This window comes from Astatotilapia calliptera, chromosome 12 (genome assembly GCF_900246225.1).
Source record: "Astatotilapia calliptera chromosome 12, fAstCal1.2, whole genome shotgun sequence".
In the NCBI taxonomy this organism is placed as follows: Eukaryota; Metazoa; Chordata; class Actinopteri; order Cichliformes; family Cichlidae; genus Astatotilapia; species Astatotilapia calliptera.
The window spans coordinates 19,450,270-19,467,269 of record NC_039313.1 but is presented as its reverse complement, the minus strand read 5'-3'; the positions used below and the strand labels follow the sequence as shown (position 1 = coordinate 19,467,269).

At 41.9% G+C, this 17,000-nt stretch overlaps 2 protein-coding genes across 5 annotated transcripts in view; one reads left to right on the top strand and one right to left on the bottom strand.

Moving 5' to 3' along the window:
* Window positions 1–175: 175 nt before the first annotated feature.
* Window positions 176–6,155, bottom strand: mtx3 (metaxin 3). 4 transcript variants are annotated; one of them, XM_026188306.1, is made up of 9 exons: window positions 6,020–6,155; window positions 4,126–4,195; window positions 3,572–3,648; window positions 3,395–3,487; window positions 3,138–3,320; window positions 2,950–3,026; window positions 1,895–2,073; window positions 1,565–1,653; window positions 176–1,420 (listed from the first exon to the last, which is right to left on the bottom strand). In XM_026188306.1, exons 1-9 carry the CDS (start codon window positions 6,110–6,112, stop codon window positions 1,325–1,327), a joined length of 957 nt encoding a protein of 318 aa, XP_026044091.1. In that variant the 5' UTR covers window positions 6,113–6,155; the 3' UTR covers window positions 176–1,324. The 4 variants fall into 4 exon arrangements, with proteins under 4 accessions (XP_026044091.1, XP_026044092.1, XP_026044094.1 ...); XM_026188307.1 differs by having other exon boundaries at window positions 1,916–2,073; XM_026188309.1 differs by lacking the exon at window positions 1,565–1,653 and having other exon boundaries at window positions 1,357–1,420; window positions 1,916–2,073.
* Window positions 6,156–7,671: 1,516 nt separating this feature from the next.
* Window positions 7,672–17,000, top strand: part of thbs4a (thrombospondin 4a) — a 17,447-nt gene continuing 8,118 nt past the window's right edge. Inside the window, exons 1-7 of the mRNA XM_026188298.1 lie at window positions 7,672–8,923; window positions 9,697–9,894; window positions 9,998–10,245; window positions 11,894–11,996; window positions 12,091–12,182; window positions 12,956–13,007; window positions 13,095–13,294. Coding sequence (XP_026044083.1) covers window positions 8,842–8,923; window positions 9,697–9,894; window positions 9,998–10,245; window positions 11,894–11,996; window positions 12,091–12,182; window positions 12,956–13,007; window positions 13,095–13,294 — 975 coding nt within the window. The 5' untranslated portion in view covers window positions 7,672–8,841. The remainder of the gene's footprint in view (window positions 8,924–9,696; window positions 9,895–9,997; window positions 10,246–11,893; window positions 11,997–12,090; window positions 12,183–12,955; window positions 13,008–13,094; window positions 13,295–17,000) is intronic.

Sequence of the window (17,000 nt, the reverse complement as noted above, 5' to 3'; positions counted from 1 at the left end):
AATAGACACTTACAGATTGTGAGCAACAGACATTACAAATATAATTTTGGATATATGTATCAAAATGATGAAGGACACAGTTAGCATGTTGACACTTGTACAAGACACGAGAAGTCATGAAGGCACACTTTTCCCTTATGGTCCTTACAAGACGGCTGACCAGCATCCCCCCCCCCCCCCTTCCCCCCAGCACATCTGTTTCAGAGCACGGTGCTTTCAAGGGCATGCGGCCATGAAGTGAGTTTTTGAAGGTCTGAAGTGAAGAGAAATCATATAAAGGAATCACACGGAGTACAAACACTTCATCGAGGGAATTTCTAACTTTGTGGTCCAAATTATAGTGTTTAAAAAAACAAAACAAACCAAGATAACTAATGAGACATTTCCAACCCTTTCAGTCTGTGGCACAGGAAATTATAGCAGCACAAAATTGAAACAAAACTGAGTGAAAATGGTAGCGGGGAAAAAAGAAAACGAAAGCAACAGCAGAAGTGAGTATTTTCTTACAGCCACATGACATCGTGAACAAAAAAAAAACCATGATCCTCGGGTCACACACAAATATAATGCATGGATGGCCCTTCTCTCACCTTCGTGTGTCTAGCAACAACATTTTGAACAAGCTGCTCCTTTTTAGAGGAAACAGGAAGTCAATTTCATTGATTATCCTCATAACAATATTTACAACTGTACACTCTGTACACAGCAGAGGAGCTGAGACAAAGTTAAATAAGTTAAATTAGTTACTCTTATAGTCATGTCCGCGCACATACTGTACATTACACCCATTCAAATGTGAACAGAATTTATGGAACATTTTAAAGTGGACACGAGGAAGGTACTTAAAATAGATCCTTGGTGGTAAAACATGTTAAGTGCTCTAGCTTAAAAGTGCTCTACTGTAGTGACCAAGGTCTCGAAGGTGTCCTTTAAACGAAAGAAAAAAAAGAGTGAAAAGGTTCAAAGAAAATCTGCCGAGTGGTCCACATTCAGAGGTTAAACTGTGCTGCTGATTTTCCCTGCTGAACTTTTTCTTTGAACTTTCTGTGTCTTTCTCATCAAGCACCACTTCACAGCAATCCATCGCTGACCACATACATGCACGCTTGTTTTTTCTTTTTTAAAGCCTCACATGCACTGTCACTTCTCTTCCAAACAAAATCTCTCATCGTTATCTTAAAATAGCCTCTTGTATTTATATAGTTATGCTTCCATTCATTTTTTGTTTGTTTGTTTTTTAGAGTCATGTTCTGAACAGCATCTTATGTGTGCAGGGTGCTGCTCTGCGATTCATAGAGATGGAGCAGGATTTAAAGGTCAGGTGTTAGGCAGGAGTAGAGCTTTTTGCACTGGACAGACTGGGTTTGGGCTCTGGTCTGTGGGGTTTGTGCTGTGGGCTGCTGCGCAGGTTGTCATCCATCTACAGCAAAAGGATGTACAGTTTAGTTAGTGCCCACAAGCACAAGCGAGAAATGAAAACACACCAGAAACACGACTGAGATGGTACCTGCAGAAAGCAACTATGAACCCATGCAAAAGAAGAGAAAAAGGAAAGCAGAAGCACCTTTTCTATCAGATTGGACTCTTTGTTTACAAGCTGAGTTAGTTTCTGGAGGTTGGCATCCATTGTTTCCTGAACAGGTGGGAGAGGACCTGGAGAGAGATCAGGCGAGGGAGCACAGACAGAAGAAGAAGAAGAGGAAAAAGTAGAAAGCAGACAGTGAGTGGAACAGGAGCCGTGTTAGACCATTTAACACCCAGAAGTAAAACCAACAGAAGAAAGAGAAGAAAGAAATATGTGCGAAGAATTAAAGTGCTGATGATGTTCTGTGTAAAGATGTTAGTTGTTTCAAGCGCTTAAAAAGTAAAAGCTATAACCACTATAGAGTATTACCAGCTTGTGCAGCAATCTTACAAAAGTGGTCCGAGCTGAAGTAGACTGCGAGGATGTTGTCACAGAAGCCTGTAAGGTTATCCAGCTGTCTGAGATGGCTCTGCAGAGGGCTGCTGGGAAGACTGGCTTTATGAAGGGGAGCCAGGAAACCAAACGCAAAGGCATCCAGACTGGTCGGCCTAAGAGCACAAACACACGCATGTACAGAAACATACACTCAGACATGTCAGGACTTGACTTATAGAAGGTCTTCATAAACCCTCAATCAGAAAATCTGTGAAGCACTTTTTCCCTGCACAAAATAGAGCTGCGAGATTAATCAACTTTTCATTTAAAATTTCGCCTTCATGACAAATTATGGAAAACAAAAATGATGCTTAAAATAAAATATTTTGCTGTGATAAAATATTCCTGATGTTGTTTTTCTCCTTCCTAAAAACTTAAACTCACACAGTGTTTAATTCAGCTTGAGCCAGGATGATGGGAAAAAAGTATTTTATTAAAAAGAGCGATCACAAAGGAGTAAAAGTTGTAACCAGACTTCTATATATGAGCTAACATGGGATCTGTCCTCATCAGCACTTGCAGGCTCATGTGGTGGAAGCTCAGGCCGGTGGTCACTCCATTCTGGGCTAAAATGCTGACACGTGCTACCAGAGAGTAATGAGAGGGCAGGAATCGAGCACGCTACAAGAACCAGTGTCGATCATCACCAGTCAAGCCCTCACATGGAGCCCCCAAAGGGAGGAGAAAGAGAGGACAGCCAATAAACACTTGGTGAAGAGTACTCCAGCTAAACACCCAGAAAACCTACATAGGTGAAGGACTAAAGAATAAAGAACTTTGTTTATTCCATGTATTCATTTTTAATATGTTTTCAGCTGAATTGAAATCCAAGGAAAAGCAAAGATAAAAAAGTTCTCAAATAAATCAGAATTATGCGAGTTTTTCAGGTTTTTTTAGTCTATTCTGCTTCCCCATAGCAGTCTAACTGTGGAGTGTATGAAAGCTTCTCTAACTAAACACAAAAAGTATGCAAACACTGGAGAACTCACGAGTTGCCAAAGAAGAAGTTAGCTGTTCCCAGTCTGTAGGAGAGCAAGTTCAGGCACTCTTTAGCATCACTGTAGATCTACAGGACACAGAGAGAGAGACACATTTACATTTCTGAAAAAACAGAATCTCACTCCAGGCGAAGTTTAAACTGTGTCTAAGCGATGCATCGGTACAGAGCGGCATTTACCTTTCCCTCCACCTCAGAGATTCTGTGCAGCGGTGCCTCTCCTGTGGTTAGAAGGATGCGGGAGAGGGCGCCGCTGGCCAGACGTCCTGGTACGAAAAAATTCAGCGGGAACGGCGAGCGTGAGGCGAACCAGGGCCGTGTTAGATTGGAGTAGTTTTCTGCATCGACCCAGAACGTGTGCAGCTGTGGGACGCAGACATCACCCTGTTAGCTTACGACCACATGTTGTCAGGGAAACGGCAAAAGGAAAGACTTACCAGAGCTGGTTGCAGCTTCTCCTCCAGCAGAGCGATGTAGGCCATCGTGTCTGCTCCTTGTCTGGCTGTCAGCTCATAGTCTGCATTAAACCTCTGTTTAAAAAAAAAATAGATGTAGAGATTTATAGATTTGGCTAAACAGTTTAGGACACATGCCGAAGAAGCAGGCGCACTCACTTGTTTCCTCAGAAAGTTAAGAATTTGTGTTGGTTCTTGAACTGCAGTGTCGCCACAAACCAATTCTGGGACAGTCACTGTGATTAATAGAAAACACACATTAAAGTTGGGTATTACAACTGACTAATGTCTTATTAAAGACAATCAAGTTCATCATGCTCAATGTAATTTACATTTACCAGCCACAACAGGGAGGCTGGTAATGCTTTAATCATGTGTGTGCGTGCTATCAAGGAAAAATGCGGTCTCTTGAGAAATAAACTGTGGGAAGAACTGCCTCAGAGATGGCTCTGAGTACTCTGGCAGGCGTTTACACGGAAGAGTTTGTTAAGTCTGTGCCACAACCGTGCAAGACGCAGTCGCAAAACCTTTGCAAGTGTGCTGCATGAACAGATGCATGAACAGATACAAATATTTTAAAAGAATGCATGAATTATGCATTCTTTATAACTATATGTACAGTTATATATTCTTTTATGGGTTCACTGATTCTCTGTTTAAGGCATGCAGAGCCTAAAACTGTAAGACTGTGTTTATGGGAGGGTGCAGCCCACCTGTAATTGTTTTCCATGTCCAGTCTATTGGAGAAACTGCGACTTTTGCCCCAGAAAACTTGGTGTATGCCTAAAAGAAAACACAGGTTAGGGAAGGTTTTTAAAAAATATATCACTTATAGTTCAAATGTAATGTTATGTTGGAACAAATGATCTAAGAGCAAAAGTACTACAGGATACAACTACTTTCAGGGAGATGAGTACTAGACTTTTTAGAGCCACAGTGCAGGACTGTGACACTTTAATCAAAGTTTTACACAATCTCAGTCTTGTAGTACAGATGAAAGCTCGCCGCAATCAAGCAGGACTTTGGCATCGACTGCAAATTCTAATTTGGCACAGGGACACTATGATTACAGCGCTCACCTTCAACAGCTCCAGGGAAAGAGAGAAAACGTAAATAAAATAACAAAAATTAGAAGAAAAATTAAAAAGGCATCAAAATAAAGACCAGCAGGTGCAAAGGTTAGGGCTACAGGGGACTATTGTAAAGGTGTGTCATTCCACCATGTTTTTAAAAAAAACTTGGGCAGATACAGATATCTATTTTTGTTCTATTCAGATTAAACTATCAATTGATTTTTTTGGTGTTTTTTCGGTACAACTTGGCATATTTGTTCAATCCATCATGAAAGTGGAATCAAAATAACATTTTGTGACTAAAAGTTTAGTGTTAATAAAAAATACTATACATGTTTTATTTAGCAGTATGTAACTTCATTGCATTCAGAAATTTTCACTAGTTGTCTTTTGCAATGTGAAGTTTTTTTTTAGTGTGTTCTCAAATATGAGAGTGTACAGGACAGCTTTAGCTTAGTTTTTTCAGATTTTAGCTAATCAGTATTCACACAGAGATATTCATGTTCAAACACTGGTTCGGATTTTTTTTTTAATGGGTTGACGCACCAGTTTTCACAAAAATATATCTTGAAACACAAAGCACAAGTTTCAAACTGATCATTATACATGTTCAAACTTTGAACCATAAAATGTTTAGGCAAATTTGATGATTTGAATCGAAGAGACCCAGCTGCAAAAACCTTTTAGTAAAAGAAAGTCACTTTCAGTGTTTACAATGATCTACAACACACCAAACACAAAACAGCAAATCACAACATACTATAACTAAACCATAACTAAATCAATACATAATTATTTTCTAAATCAAGAAAGGTTTGCCAAAACAAAATGATGCATTCAAAACAAAAAAATTCCACATTTGCTTCCAAAAACATTAAACTACATTAAAACTTCTGTTTTTAAATTGAGTAAAAGGTTCAAGAAGAAATGAAGAGGGCACACTCTGTCCTGCTCCTTCGTACGATTAAATTGGAAGGCTGTTGAAGCCATCAGAGTCAAGAAACAAAATTATTCCATTAAAATCTGACATTTAAACTAAGAAAAAGTGTCACCTTGTGGCAAGAGCACCCAATGACAGATAACATGTTAGCAGCAAAAAACTTAATTTTCGGACGGTGTTATCAGGTTAGCTATCATCTACAGCTTTTTAGCGAAAATCCTTCAAATACACCTGAAAATATAAATATTTTTTTAAATCCGAGGCTCAACCAGCTGACCTTGAGAGATCACAGCTTTTCAAACAATGGGAGTGACTTATGACAGCCAGCTACACATGAAGGACAAACCCTGCAGCCAGCACAGCCGTGACTCTGTGCTTGGGACATGAAGTCCAGCTGGACACGCTGTTATTTTCTATCCTGCACATCGATGCGGCTAACTTACCAGGCAAGCTGCAGCAGGTAAGTTAGCACGGAGGCTAACCACAAAGGACGAGAGAGGAGACGAAAAGCAAACCGGAGACGTGACGTGCCGTTTTAAAAGCGGCTCCAGGTGCACTGAACGTGTTGTGTTTGTAAACAGGCTGTGAGCTTACCAGAACTATGAGGGACTCGGTGTGAACAGAAGGCAAACCCCAGTCTCCTCCCCAGCATCTCAGCTCCATGGCAGCCGCCATGTTTTGGTTCATTCAACGGGACACTGACGTCACGGGGTACCTTTCACATCAGAGCCTCCAGGTTTAAAAAAAAAGAAAGGAAGGAAGGAAGGAAGAAACAGAAAAAATCAAGTCACATAACAAATATTAAGCATTTTCTGTAACTCTTTTTTTAAATTATTAATTCTTTTATTTATTGATTCATAATTCAGTACTGTTCTTTTTTTTTCTTTTAAAAAAGCGTTGTTTTTCAGCCAAATTATTTTAAACAAAGATACTGGCCCAGCTTCTTCATGGCTGCTTCCACAGTGTGAAACAGTCTCTGTGGGACTGCAGGTCACATGGCAGCAGCATTATGTGTTTAGGCACGTACCATAGTCAGCTTGGGGAAGTTCAAACCAATTATCAGAGTGAAGTAGAAAGGAGATTGCATGGTTGTTGGTGGCAGACATGCTGTCATTTATTTTCCCCCACACAACCATCTCTGGGGTTTACAGAGAATGGTCCAAAAGGAAGTGAGCAGCAGTGCTCTGGGTGAAATTACCTGGTTGGTGTGAGAGGAGAATGACCACACTGATTTGAGCTGACAGGGAGGAAACAGTAACAGTGAAGCCAATAATTTATTTTTATTTTTTTTTATCAGCGAGGTATGCAGAAGAGCATTTTTAAGACATAGTACTTTGAAGCCTTAAGGCAGGTGGGCTTCACCAGATACCTCATCTGTCAGCTAAGAACAGGAAACTGAGGCCACAGTTCACATGGGCTCACCAAGATTGTACAGGGAAAAACAGGTTGCCAGGTCTGATGAGCCTTTACTGCTGACACATTCGGATGGAAGGGTAAACAGAATGAAAGCACGGATCCATCCTGCCTTGGATCAACTGTTCAGACTCCTGGTGGTGGTGTAATAGTGTTGCAGATATTTAGATATTTGGCACACACAGATGGTTCCTGGTACTTACTGAGTATCGTTTAAACGCCACAGCCTACCTGAGTATTGTTGCTGATCAGTGTGCCCATTGTCGGATGGCTGCTTCCAGCAGGATAACAAGCCATGTCACAAAACTCAAATCATCTCAGTTCTTCAGCATGATAGTGAGTTCAGTGTACTCAAACAGCTCTCAATCCAGTAAAGCATCTTTGGGATGTCATGGTTTGGGAGAGTCACATTCGATATTTGCAGCAACTGTGTGATGCTATCATATCAATATGGACCAAAATCTCTCAGTAATGTTTCCAGAAGCTTTTTCAATCTATGCCACAAAGGATTAATGCTGGTGAAGGCAAAATGGGGTCCAACCACCTTCTAGCAAGTGGACAGTGAGTGTATATTATACAGCAGCTACAGTAGTTCTTAATTTATCCTTTATTTGTTCCCTGCCTTGCTCCTTAGATACTTCCAGGCAAATTTGGAGCTATGGTGATGAGGTTAGCAAGAAAAGCAAATACTCAGTGAATAAATGTTAATTGTAATTAAACTCTTTGATCAGCAACTAAGTCATGTGGTTAATGTTTCTCCAGTGTTTTATGCTGCTATTATGGCAATACTTCAGAGCCAGAAATGACATGCTGAAAAAGTCATATCACTCAGTTTCTCTTTAATGTTCTCTAGTTTCATACATTTAAAACAGCAATCTGTCACGAAACACTGATTTATTAAACAGCAGCAATGGAACAAGCAATCGTTTCATATTTAGATTTCCATGTAAAGTAGTAATTTCCATTTCAGTGTTATTTTATTGATTATTATTTTTACCCGCCAGAGCAAAACGTCTGTCCAAGAGCTGATAGGCAGACTGTTAAAGACTGCCAGGTGTTTGTTCAAAGGCCAAGCAGCCAGACACAGGCAGATGTACCGCAATAACGCACCGAGGGATGGTAAATGTCTCTCACTGGCTGGAACCAGCAGCTGAGATGTTGAAATGTACTTGAGGTTAGTTAAAGGAGAAAGCATTAAGACGAGCACCAGACATCTATCATCAAATGTTTCCAGGACTGAAAACTGCCCTGAGCCTCGCCCTCTCTGCTCCTCCTTTCCTGCATTCTCCTTCTCAAAAGAAGCTTCGCAGAGGTACAAAGAACCCGTTACATTAAATCAGTTTAAAATTAAAAACATCTGCTGTAGATTTATGCAGTTCAGCTGGCTTACTGAGGATGAGCCAGGGCATCGGATCCTCGTTTATGGCACACATTCATGATGTTTGTGAAAATATAACAACAGCCAGCTGGAACCAAAATGTTCCTCCCTTGAGCTTCACAGGCATCTGGTTGGCTGTCTCTATACAGTGTGATTTAGAGCACTTTTCAGCTACTTTATTACAAATCCCCCAATGTAGCATGACTCTAAATAAAAAAATGGGTCATAAATACATAAATCCCACACACATTTAGCTCGTATAGTATGTGGAGAGAAAAAGTCTGACAGTCATTTTCAGAATCAAACAACTTTCCAATTCCCTTTTTTAGTTTTACATTTCTTGTTTACAAATTATTTAATCATAATTGATCTAGCAAGGGGACACTCCCCCGCCCAGACTATTAAAATGGTCTCTTCACTGTGCCACTTTCGTAACAGTAGCGGACACTCCCCTTTGCTTTAAAGGCTGTGGCTGTGGACACAAGACCATCTCACCTCTGCTGAGATTTTGGTTCAAGATCTGGAGTTTTTATTTTCAGCCTGTGTGAGATCAGCTTATTGATCTTCAGGAGGACAGTTCAGAAACAGGACTTCTTTTGAGGTGTGCCCCCCCTTTGAAGCGCTGATGATTGGTATGTGCGTCAGAGCGGCAGCTCTGTCCCTGCTGCTGCAGCATCTGGTGCTCACTGTCACAGCTCAAGGTGTTGGTAAGTGCTGGCGGCATCTCGCTGTGCGTGCCCTTATGCAAAGCATGACATATTTTGTTTCTGTGTTCTTTATATGTTAAACTTAATCTTTTCTGCTGATATATTCCTAAAAAGCTTTTGTTTGAAAGTGAGTTGCACAAAAAAAGGGAGGGAGGGGGTAGCTTTGGTGATGATGATTGCTGGAAATTAGGTTGGCTTTTTTGTGGTTGTAGAGTTTTATGTCCAGGATCCAGAACAGTCTGACCTAAATAAGGTGGTAGAAGGACACTAACCGTCATCTGAGAACTGCATTTGCAAATCTTTGATTTTCCTGGAATCTACATGCAGATCTTTCCGTGCAATTTCTAGTCACTTTGTATTATTACTGAAATTCCACTAATGGCAATGTGAAAGTGTGTGAGTGGGTGTTTGTGTGCGTGAGTGTGAGGCAGCGGGTTTGTTCCAATGGAAAAAGTTTACTGCTGGACCTTTCTGCAGCTCCCGTCTACCACACCATAAAAACACACAGCAGGGTGCTGACATGAATGCACACATGTGCACACGCGCAAACACACATACACAAGTACACTGTGACACATAATAAAACACCACAGTGCACTGACTCAGCAGCAGCAAAACAAAGTGTGCTGGGAGTTGCAGCCAATAAGACAAAATACTGAAAATACTTAGATGAACTCGTCATTTGCTTTGTTTTAAAAATATGTCTTTTCTCTTAAGATTTCTTCTCACAATCGTGGTATAGTGCTAATCCAGTGTTCTCCTTCCTGTGTTAGTCTACGACCTGCTGGTGTCACCAGACTGTCTGCCAGACTTGCTCCAAGGAAGCTTGAAGAACAAAGGAAGAGATGAGGCTTTCCTGCTTTCGTCCTTTAGGCTCCACAGCAAGGCACCCACCTCTCTCTTCAGTGTCATCAACCCCACAGACAACACTAAATACCTTGACCTCACCATGCAAGCCAAACTGAGCAAAGGTGAACACTGACACATACTGAGGAGCCTGTGGCAAATGCAGGCCACTCTATTCTTTGTTTTAGCTTCTTTACAGCTTTCATTCAAGCATCTCTATATCTGCAGTGACTGTTCGTTACCAGAAGACTGATGGCAGATATGGTACAACCAGTTTCAACCATGCATCCCTGGCAGATGGACAAGAGCACCACGTGATGCTCCATGCCAGCGGTCTACAGCGTGGCCCTGGTCGTGTTCACATCTATGTAGACTGCAGGCTGGCTCACACTTTGGATGGTGTGCCAGCCGCGTTTGGGTCACTTCCACAAGGTCCCAACAAGGTGGCACTCAGGACGCTGCAGTCAAGAGGACAGGTGAATGAGAAGTTTGTAGCTGAGAAAGAAAAAAAAAAAGTACTGACGATATGGTGCATGGAAACAAAAACAGTGACGTTTCAAGATCTCATTTTGAGTATATTATTTTGAATAAGAAATAACCCCATGCTTCTCTTCAGCCCGGCTGACAAAGAGTCAGAGCTCTGTTGAACTGAATATTCGGTTGTATTGTAACTGTAACCAGTAATGACTTCATGAATTTCTTTAAAAATAACATTTTAATAATTAGAGAAAAAAATTACTCGCAACCATCTCACAGATGTGTCATTACATACAGCTGCTTTCAATACTATTGATATTTATTTAGAGTTTTTCCCTCTGATCTTTTTGGGTCAATGCCAGTAATTACTTACTCCAAATCATCAACATGTCCTTTAGACCCCGTTCCTACAAGAGTGCTCAAAGAAGTCCTACCATTAATTAATGCTTCAATCTTAAATACGATCACCCTATCTCTATTAATCAGCTCTGTACCACAGGGCATCAAGCTGGCAGTAATTAAACAGTTACTTAAAAAAAATCACTTCACTTAGTTATCTTAGCTAATTATAGGCCAATCGCAAACCTTCCTTTTATCTCTGCCACGGCAAGTAAGATGAGCCGTGTGGAAGTAATAAAGGAGGATTCAAACGCAGGCTCTTGTAAAGGTGTGAAGGTGGTTTATTAAACACAAAATAAAAATAGACAAACGGAGAATGAACTAAACTATACTGGGAACAACTAACTACTGAACATGAAGGAAGCTAGACGATGGTGACAGCAGGGAGACCACACGACTGGAACATGGTAGAAACACAGACGAGCCAGCAACTACTACAGCAGAAGACTCAGGGAGATTACACACAGGTGGGGGACACAGCTGGGAGTAATTAATGAGACGAGACAAGGGAGGTAAACTGAACACACCCACATGAGACGCAGACCTTCACAATAAAACAGGAACAAGACATCACTACGCAAAGACGCAGACCAGACACAGAACTAAACCCACACAAAACATGAGAACACAAACCCTGTGAACAAAACCCTAAACCAGAACCACAGTAGTATAATTTATCGTAAATAATCAAAACACCAGAGAACCCCAAAACACTCCATAATGCAAAAATAAACCCAAAACATAATAAACTTAAAATGCTGGGTCGATATTAGATATATGATTTCCTCTTCACACACAAAGGTTAACTATGGCGTTCCACAGGGTTCTGTGTTAGGAACAATTCTGTTTATATCATACATGCTTCCCTAGGCAGTATCCTTACAAGGCATAGCATACATTTTAACTGCTATATAGATGACACCCAGTTCTATCTGTCAAAGAAGCCAGAAAACACACACACACACACAAGTCTTAAAAACATAAAGACCCGGGTGACCACTAATTTTCAGTTTCTAAATTCAGATAAAACTGAGGTTATGGTTCTCTGCCCTAAAAAAATAAGAATGAAATATGATACGACTAGTCATTATAATTAATTATAATATTATAATTAGAATATAAAGTGCTTTGAGGCAACTGTTGTTGAGATTTGGCACTATATAAATAAAATTGAACTGAATTTAATATTCCAATTAAACATTCTCACTCTGCTCCTGTAGTTTATTCTGTTGTTGTTTATTCTATAAGGGTGAAGTGACAGACTTGAAGCTAGTAATAGAGGACACCATAGACAATGTGGCCACTCTGCAAGACTGTACCATGGATCAAGCTGAATCTCTGCAGCTGCTGGGTGAGTTACATCACACTGACTCACATCACTGGACATTTCTCTTCTTGCAGATGCGATTTTGACTGTCTAATTATGATTTGCAAAATCCTCACAGCTCTGCAAGGTGGCAGGATGATGCAAGATCAGGCCACCATAACAGAGCTGAAGAGCATGTTATCTGAGATGAAGGAGCTGCTCAACCAGCAGGTAACCTTTTCTGCATGCTGGTCTTGTGTCTCTCTCTCATGGATAGCTACTTGGATGGATTCAAGGGCTAAATACAGAAAAAAAATAAAATGAAAGGGCATCCGAGCATTTTTAACACAGAGCTTCAATAAGCAGATCTATAATGATGATGTTGTTTATTGCTTTTATGGATGTTTTTCTGAATGCACTTTGATGCTGAGATAAAATGAAATGCCTGGGGGATGCTGGTAGAGAAGAGACTTCCTAGGTTGTTTGGTAAAATAGGCTGCATTTAAAATAAAAGACGGGGGTATATTCACAACAGAATTGGTTTTGCATTGTAACATCAGCTTTTTGCTGTGAAATGTGAGAATCCAGACTGTGAAAACCTGCTGCTTTTGTCTGAAGGTGTCTTGTTTCAAGGATTTGTGTAACCCTTTGCATCAGACAGCTGAGTAAAAGCAAAAATCACACATTCAACGTAGCAGCAGATAGAAGTGCATGGTTTCAGATTACCATCTAAAGCAAGGGATTTATTAGGCGATAAGACATGAAACTGAGAGCCGGAGGTGATAACAGACTATTATCACATTACAGAGAGAAATGCTTATGTAAGGAAACACTTATCTTGGCGGAAACACATTTAAAACCTTATCAAGTCTCAGTTGCATTTTTACAAGTTATTGAAAGGTAAAAATCTGGTTTGCCTCCTTTGATAAGCTGTAAAGTGATGACACTAATACCCAAGCTCACAGTTTATTAACAGTTTTACACTCTGTGTCTTTGTGCCTAAGATTAAGGAGACACATCATCTGAGGAATATCATCACAGAGTGTCTGAGCTGTGGTAAGCAATACAGAAACAATGTACTGATTTACAGTATTTAGACACTAAAGGGACCTTTTAACCTTTATCTTTGCCTGTGTGCTCCAGACAGAATTAATGGCGATCCAAACAAACATCCTGTTCCAACGCCTCAGAACTTTGTCATGCCTGACCCCCCGGCTCCGTGCCCACTTGGGACCTGTTTCAGACAGGACATGTGTGTCCGTTCCCCATCGGGGTCTTTCCAGTGTTCCCCCTGTCCTGATGGATTTACAGGAGATGGAGTGTATTGTGATGATGTAGATGAGGTATGAATTGAGTACAACTGAGTCCAAGTAGCACTATACGTGTATATAGTGCTATATATATATATATATATATATTAGGGGTGCAACGATACTCGTATCGATATTGAACCGTTCGATACAGTGCTTTCGGTTCGGTACGCATATGTATCGAACAATACAAAATTTATCATTTATTTTATCAACTTTCCTTCTAACGATGCTGTCTGTGTTGAGCGCTCAGTGAATCTGCGTTCGACTACTCCGCCTAGGCTGCACTGTCGAGCGCAGATCCACTGAGCGTTCAACACAGACAGGATCATCAGAAGGAAGAGCGCAGGGCAAGCTAGCGAGACAGAAGTTAAGCTCTCCTTGCAACATGGCAAATTGAACCTCCCCACCCTCATTCAGATCTGGCGTTTGGAATTATTTTGGTTTTCATGTGACGTATGACACTGAAGGTAAGCGCGTCATGGACTAAAGTAAAACAGTATGTTGGATGTGCCACGCAATGCTCAATTACATGGGTGGGAACTAGTGTGTTAGCACAGTTAGCTCGTTAACGTGTTGGCCGTCTAGCCCCACGCAGGGGTAGCTCGTTAATGGAGATTTGCCGTGTTGTGGCGTTAACATCATTTCAACGAGATTAACGCTGACAGCACTAGTGGGAACACAACGAATATGACTGCACATTTACACCGACATCATCCTAGTACAAAGACAAGTGGAAGCAGACAAAAACAACAAGCATGCATGCTACAAACTTTACCCGAGTCATTTAGACAGCCGTTAGCACATGATTCTCCTTATGGGGACCTGCTATGTTTAATATTGTGCCGAGCTCAGACAAGGAGGAGACGGAGGTATCGTTTGGTCTTGCTTCCCGTGAGCTAGCCAGGAAGCACAGCCGTTTATTGACATCTGCAGAAGAACACTGCCGCTAGCTAACTGCTCAGGCGAAAACCGCACAGCAACAACAACAACAACACACAGGGCGCCCTCTGACCCCGGAAGGACACACCTTCGCAGCGAGAAGGCGTCACCCGTCACTATGGCAACATAAACAAAACATAACTGTACAAACAGAACCCCGAACAGCCCTGACCCACTACATAGCCCCCACCTAAGGGGTCAGTCGTCCCCGACGACCCAATTACCCCACACAAAGTCCTGCAAATGTCCAGGTGCCTTCTTTTGGCGCACGGGCCAGTCACGACTGGCGGGGGAAAAGTCACTCGGTCAGAACATGGGGTGCCACCATCATCCCACTTCTGACACCAATGTGGCGAGCTCAGACAACGAGGAGACGGAGGTGTCGTTTGGTCTTGCTTCCCGTTAGCTAGCCAGGGAGCACAGCCGTTTATTGACATCTGCAGAAGAACACTGCCGCTAGCTAACTGCTCAGCCCGGCAACCGCACAGCAACAACAACACCACACAGGGCGCCCTCTGACCCCGGAAGGACACACCTTCGCAGCGAGAAGGCGTTACCCGTCACTATGGCAACATAAACAAAACATAACTGTACAAACAGAACCCCGAACAGCCCTGACCCGCTAGAATATGCTGCTGAGAATATAGCCCAGAAGAAGCGGATAGTATAGCCATTTCTCTGTAATAAACTCTCTTTTCCAAAGATGAGTGATTCCTCAATCAGATACAGGTGTTACCGCGCCAGATCCGCGGCCCCGAACCGTAGTAAGGAAACCTCTGGCAGTTACTTGAAGGTTCCGTAACTGACTCGTAGCCGGTGTTGTGCCAAAAAGTGATTGTCTGCCAAAAACTGATTTCCGGTATTTGCCAAAAAGCGATTGCTCATATTTAAAGTGCTATAAGTAACTTGTTGGGCTATAATATGTTAAACATATGTCAAATGCATCCCTTATGGATGACATAAAGTCATCTTGAGCCACAAACAACATTCGTGTAGCAAGATACAAGCCGCAATCAGTTTTTGGCAGCAACTTTTATATAACCTTTATTTATGCAGTAAAAAAAATCTCATTAACATTAAAAATGTATTTTGTAAGAGTAAGTTGCCCAACAGGACAGCAGAAATGGCAGCAAATATTACAATAGTTCTGTAAAAATATTTTAAGTGGGGATAAAGGACCGGATTGGTTATAATGTAAGTACAAGTTGTAAAGATACTTCAAAAACAGATAATTTTTTAATTCTTTATGTAACCCCTTTGTATCCCCTGTTCACCGAAGTCTATTTACGAACATACGTAAAGATATTACACATAAAAAATACACAGAAACACTGGAAATCAGTTTTTGGCAGACAATCACTTTTTGGCACAACACCCGGCAACAGCTTACTATACAGGTCAACTCCGCTAGCAAAAAGATCGAAGGAGGCGTAGGAAACTGCTTCACCGAACTTTATTTCTTCTCTAAGGCACGAACACCGCGTACAGTGGGGCTGAAACAGTTTACTCACAGCGAGCATCGCCGACACAACTCTGGCTGTCGAGGGAGTTATTATATTCCTTTTATTTATTTTCTTTTCATCTCTTCTGTAGCTAACCGTTACTTTTTCCCCTTCTCCGCTCTCTCTCTTCACACACACACACACACACACCAGGTAGTCCCGCTACACACATCCCGAATACATTTCCCATCAGGCTTCATCCTTAAAGGGCCATGTCTGTAACGCAGGGCTTGCAAAATCGCTAGCCCGATGTCCCGGGGCTAGCGATTTTTCCAGTCGGGCTACCAAAATCTATCTCTGCCCTGCCCGTCGGGCTATTGTAGGAAGGAAAAATATATGTCAATGCTTTTGCATTCTTTCGGAAATGTAGCTGGGTAATTATGTCATTGGCATCGGTGAGCCACTGTCAATATGACATATTGAAATCGCGTTTGAATTTGCGCTTGTTCTTTGCTTTCACTTTGCAAATGTCCAGGTGCCTTCTTTTGGCGCACGGGCCAGTCACAACTGGCGGGGGAAAAGTCACTCGGTCAGAACATGGGGTGCCACCATCATCCCACTTCTGACACCAATGTGGCGAGCTCAGACAACGAGGAGACGGAGGTGTCGTTTGGTCTTGCTTCCCGTTAGCTAGCCAGGAAGCACAGCCGTTTATTGACATCTGCAGAAGAACACTGCCGCTAGCTAACTGCTTAGCGCGGCAACCGCACAGCAACAACAACAACAACACACAGGGCGCCCTCTGACCCCGGAAGGACACACCGTCGCAGCGAGAAGGCGTCACCCGTCACTATGGCAACATAAACAAAACATAACTGTACAAACAGAACCCCGAACAGCCCTGACCCGCTACAATATGCTGCTGAGAATATAGCCCAGAAGAAGCTGATAGTATAGCTTTTATTTTGGAAAGAGCCATTTCTCTGTAATAAACTCTCTTTTCCAAAGATGAGTGATTCCTCAATCAGATACAGGGCTCACGAAATCGCTAGCCCGACGTCCCGGGGCTAGCGATTTTTTCCAGTCGGGCTACCAAAATCTATCGCTGCCCTGCCCGTCGGGCTATTGTAGGAAGAAAAATATATGTCAATGCTTTTGCATTCTTTCGGAAATGTAGCTGGGTAATTATGTCATTGGCATCGGTGAGCCACTGTCAATATGTGACATATTGAAATCGCGTTTGAATTTGCGCTTGTTTTTTGCTTTCACTTTGCAATCGCGCAAACTGTGTATAGAGAGCGACAGCACTGATTGGTGAGTGATGATAATTTGCGCACCAATTCCTCTGACATCGT